We start from the raw sequence: 5,155 nt of genomic DNA on the forward strand, positions 1-5,155 counted from the left end.
CTGGTCTCTGTCAAGAAGCCTCCCAACCAAAGCCAAATTACCACTAACTACTGCAATGTCGACGAAATTTCCCGGCGACAAAAGACTCCTCCATAGCCAATCCACGTCTTATGTTCTCACCGTTGTACTAGTACTACCTTTTTGAACCTGTTGTGAACTTGCCCCTATAAAGAGCAGCACCCAAACGTGTAGCAACGCTTGTCGATCACACATCGAAGCAAATAATTGAGAGCGCGATCGAGATAAGAAGCCATGGATCTGGCGACGGGCGCCATGGGCTCCCTGCTCCCCAAGCTGTTCGAGCTCCTCGCCAACGAGTACAAGCTGCCGAAGAGCGTCAAGGAAGGCGTCAGGTCCCTGGAGAAGGAGATGAAGAGCATGCACGCCGCCCTCCGCAAGGTGGCAGAGGTGCCCCGCGGCCAGCTCGATGAGCAGGTCAGGCTCTGGGCAGCGGAGGTCCGGGAGCTCTCCTTCGACATGGAGGACGTCGTCGACAAGTTCCTCGTGCGTGCCGATGATGACTCTGAGCCTTCCACCAACACGAACAAGCTTAAGCTACTCATCGAGAAGATGGCCAACTTCTTCCCTAAGCTCAAGGCTCGCCATCAGATCGCGGACGCTATCAAGGACATCAATAAGCAAGTTCAAGAGGTCGCTAACAGGCAGGGAAGGTACACCGTCGACAATATTGTTGCTAGAATTGCACCCGCGGCAACCATTGATCCGCGCCTTAAGGCTCTGTACACAGAAGTGACAGAGCTTGTGGGCATTGTTGGGAAAAGGGATCAAGAGCTAATGAATTTGCTCTCAGAGGGAGACAGCATATCCACAAAAAAGTTAAAGATTGTCTCTGTCGTTGGATTTGGGGGATTGGGCAAGACCACTCTTGTCAAAACGGTTTATGAGAAGATCAAGAGAGATTTTGATTGCAGGGCTTTTGTTCCTGTGGGTCAAAATGCTGATGCGAAGAAGGTGTTCATGGACATCCTTCGTGATCTTGGCATGTACGGAAGTCATCTTACCGAATTGGATGAAAGACAGCTCATCGACAAACTCCGGGAAAGACTTGAGAACAAGAGGTATGTACACGTCATCTGTCACTAATTTAGTGACATCATCCGGCTTACAATGATAAAAATATTCTATTGTATTTGTCCAATAAAGTTTAAGTTGTGTAGTTACAAAATATTGTATGGACATAGATTATAGGTCCGCGTAGCTATATGTATGAGTTGTTTGAATTCATATGGGTAGATAGAAAATGTGAGCTAAACTACATTCCGGTCGAAACATTATCTTTGATCTAGAAATATATTTTTTTCTGCTTGTCGTATCATAATTATCTTTAAAAGCTCCAAACTGATCTCCTACTGATACAGGTACCTTATTGTTATTGATGATATATGGGATGAAAAATTGTGGGAAATTATCAATTTAGCATTCTCTAGAAGTAACAATTTTGGCAGTCGGCTAATCGCAACAACCCGTAAAGTCAGTGTATCTAAATTATGCTGCTCATCTACTGATCATTCAATTTATCAAATGAAACCTCTTAGTTCTGATGATTCCAGAAGGCTCTTCTACAAAAGGATATTTCCTCATGAGAGTGGATGTCCCCTTGAATTTGAAGAAGTGTCCACAGATATTTTGAAGAAATGCAGTGGAGTGCCATTAGCCATCATTACTATAGCTAGTCTTTTGGCTAGTGATCATCAGGTAAAGCCAAAGGATGAATGGCATATTTTGCTCGAGTCTATTGGTCGTGGACTTTCACAAGACCCTAGTGTAGAGGAGATGTTGAGGATACTATCGTTTAGCTATTATGATCTGCCTTCTCATCTTAGGACATGTTTATTATACCTAAGCATGTTTCCGGAGGATTACTGCATTAGAAAAGATCGGGTGATATGGATGTGGATTTCCGAAAGATTTGTCCAATGTGCAAATGCAGGAGCTAGTCTCTTTGAGATCGGAGAAACTTACTTCAATGAGCTAGCGAACAGAAACATGATCCAGCCGGTATATGATTATAAGGGTACGGAAGTAGAAGCTTGCCGTGTACATGATATGGTTCTAGATCTAATATCTTCATTGTCAAGAGAGGACAACTTTGTTACTGTATTGAATGGTACTGGTGATAGCATGTCTTCTCAGAGCAACGTCCGCAGGATGTCCCTCCAAAATGTTAGAAAAGAAGAAGGATGTCAAGCCACGCCTCTCAAACCTGTGAGTACGTTACAAGTGAGGTCAATTGCTACATTCAAACCTGCTATTGGTCTAATGCCGCCTTTCCTGAGCTTGGTTGTTCTACGTGTGTTGGATCTGAATGGATGTGATATTGGTGGGCATAATCATCTAAACCTTGGGGACTTGGGGAGTTTATTGCACCTGAGGTACCTAGGTCTAGCCGGAACAGGAATTTCCGTGGTACCGAAAGAGGTTGGAAAGTTGCAATTTCTGCAGGTGCTTGATTTGAGTGGTAATTTTGATATAAAAGAACTGCCATCGACTGTGATTAAACTGAGAAGACTGATGTGCCTACTTATTGTAAGTGTCTGCGAGAGGCTTCCAGATGGGCTGGGAAACCTGACATCAATAGAAGTGTTGAGAGATATCACTGTTGATTCTATAAGCACGGTGAAAGAGTTGGGCAACATGAAAAGGCTGAGGGAGCTTGGAATCAGTTTTGATAATTTGAGCTTGGAGTTGGAGGAAGCTTTTGTGGAGTCAATAGGAAAACTGTCCAACATTCAAAGTTTAGAAATTTCTTCCAGTGCTCGGCTCGCGGACTCAATGGATAGTTGGATAGATATTTTGGGGGAACATTGGGTGCCCCCTGGAAGTCTCCGGGAATTTGTCGCAAGAAATATCATGTTCTCTACACTGCCTGCGTGGATAAGAAGGAATCCCTCGCATCTGTCCAAACTTTCCAAGTTAGTGATCCATGTCGAACAAGTGCGACAGGAGTATGTGGAAATCCTTGGAAGGTTACCGGCTCTTAGTACTCTTGAGTTGCGTAGCTTCCGCAAGAGCGGGCCACTACTCGTCGGCGCTGGTGGGTTCCCTTGTCTGACATCATTCGAGTCGGATTGGGACTCGCTGTCTGAAATCGTGTTCCAGGCAGGAGCTATGCCCAAGGCTGAACGAGTTGTGCTCGATATCGGTGTGCGGGTCACAAATGAGGAAGCAGCTGGCGACCTGGGCATGGGTAACCTGCCGTCCCTTCGGTATGTCCTTGTCTGCTTGCGTCGCAAAGGAGTGACGGTCGCGCAGGCCAAGCAAGCGAAGGCTGCGCTGGAGAATGCACTCCGTGCCCATCCTAACAGTCCCACCTTTAGTATCTTATTCCATCCGTACAGACCAGCTATATGCCCTTTATCCAAAAATCCGTACAGACCAGCCGGTACGTAACTAAAACAACCGTGATTGCCCTAATGCTTTATGCATGCATGTCTGATTGACCTCTACTATTTCCTAGAGTACTTTCGAAAACGCTCATGAGTCATGACGATGACGTCTACTTCTCGAACGATGAGTCGGGAGACTCGGAGTGAAGAACCTGCAGGTTATATCCTACTTCTTTCCCATATAAAAGTTCCAGAATTTAGATATGTACGCATGAATTTGTTATTCTTCTTCTCTTATTCATGTAGCCATCCTCATATTCTGTGACACACGTACTATTTCATAGGCTAGTATGTTTATTGGAGATCGACGCACGTCTGCAGACCATATGCAGCTCGCCGGGCACTTTAAGCATGTGCTTCGGTTAGCTCCTTCCGTAGATTTATACACTTTAAGCATGTTCTTTTTTTCCGTTCACCACCATTCATCCAGCGGGGTAGAAAAGCTTCGAGCCTGCAAGTGCTTAAATATGATGATTCGCTTCTTTATTTAGCAACGCATCTGGTACTATGTGATTTCAATTGGTCGCAGTTATGATTCACTTTTTTTCAGTTGGTCGCATCTGGTACTATAGCGACCAGTCTGGTACATTGCCCTCACCTTAGTAGGCTTCTCAGCAGTGCTATCATCTACGCTTTGTTAGAACTGTCTCTCCACAAACACGGTGCTTTTGGTGTTGCATTGCGTCTGCTGATTTAGTTTTTATCGCTTGTTTTTGCTGAACTTTGCAGGTAACTTTTGAGGGGGGCCGGACGGTGGTGGAGATGTACAATTTCATCAGGAAGCATGCCAGCATCTCTTTCAAGCTGAAGCGCCCGCCTCTGGTTCAAACCTCAAGGATGTGTTGTAGGGCATTGCACCGTCGGAAGTTCCTTTCGAGTATCGAGGCCCCGCGGTCGGAATTTCCTTTCTGCGATCGAAAGCATGAGGTGGAGAAGGAATAGCTAGCTAGCTAGCTGTCAGCTTGGGCAGTTTTGATGCTATGTTCCTGCTAGTATCCTAACCAAGATGGCCCTACAAACACTCCTTAATCTCTTGCTTGTAATTGTCCATGTTGTTCCGCTTCTGTGGTACAACGATTTGTACCATGTGTTTGATTTGCTTCCCTTCGAACCAAAACGATTTGGTTGTAATTATTAACTACTAATTCTGTAACTTGGATGGACGGCTATGTTACGTTTGCAAGTTCTTGGAGTTAATAGCATAAAACTACCACAATCTAGGCGAAATTTACGAAATAGTACCACTTTATATTTTGGTAGCGTGAATCTACCACCCTAGCGGTAATATTTTGCAATTCGAGCAAATGGCGAGTTTAGAGCGAATTGACAGCCTTTCTGACAGCTGGGGTCCACTTGTCGGGCTGACATGGACAAGGTCGACGGTGCGTTCTAAGAGCATGTCTAACAGACCATGTATTCGCTCGTCCCGTATCGAGCGAATACAAGGACCTGTATCAAAAAAATTGGCACGCACGAACCATTCCATTTAGTAGACCCCTTATTTCATCCCGTATTTTTAAAAATGCAAAACGCTGGAGAATTCTCATAGATAGTTCTTCATAGATCATAGATAGAGGATACACAAAATTGCGCGATCCTACTGGATCGCGACTTCTACGATGCTAGGGATGCTCCATGGCTACCGCCGCTACCGCCTAGTCGTCGAGAATGATGACGCTGCCATTGGCGGCGGCCTCCCGAGCCTTCAGCTCCTTGAAGGCGGTGATGGACTGCGCCACCTCCTCCGC

The 5,155-nt window shown here is 45.4% G+C and overlaps 1 protein-coding gene across 1 annotated transcript; it reads left to right on the plus strand.

Moving 5' to 3' along the window:
* The first annotated feature begins 212 nt into the window (after positions 1–212).
* On the plus strand, positions 213–4,590 carry LOC124704486 (disease resistance protein RGA5-like). Its single transcript, XM_047236745.1, has 4 exons — positions 213–1,079; positions 1,380–3,403; positions 3,479–3,565; positions 4,137–4,590. Exons 1-3 carry the CDS (start codon positions 253–255, stop codon positions 3,499–3,501), a joined length of 2,874 nt encoding a protein of 957 aa, XP_047092701.1. The 5' UTR covers positions 213–252; the 3' UTR covers positions 3,502–3,565; positions 4,137–4,590.
* Positions 4,591–5,155: the final 565 nt, after the last annotated feature.

The sequence above is a fragment of the Lolium rigidum genome, chromosome 3, assembly GCF_022539505.1.
Source record: "Lolium rigidum isolate FL_2022 chromosome 3, APGP_CSIRO_Lrig_0.1, whole genome shotgun sequence".
Classification (NCBI taxonomy): domain Eukaryota; kingdom Viridiplantae; phylum Streptophyta; class Magnoliopsida; order Poales; family Poaceae; genus Lolium; species Lolium rigidum.

Coding starts and splice junctions, on each gene's coding strand:
- LOC124704486 (XM_047236745.1), top strand. CDS start 253: ATGGATCTGGCGACGGGCGCCATGGGCTCCCTGCTCCCCAAGCTGTTC. Junction 1,080..1,379: donor GAAAGACTTGAGAACAAGAG/GTATGTACACGT, acceptor CTACTGATACAG/GTACCTTATTGTTATTGATG. Junction 3,404..3,478: donor AAATCCGTACAGACCAGCCG/GTACGTAACTAA, acceptor ACTATTTCCTAG/AGTACTTTCGAAAACGCTCA.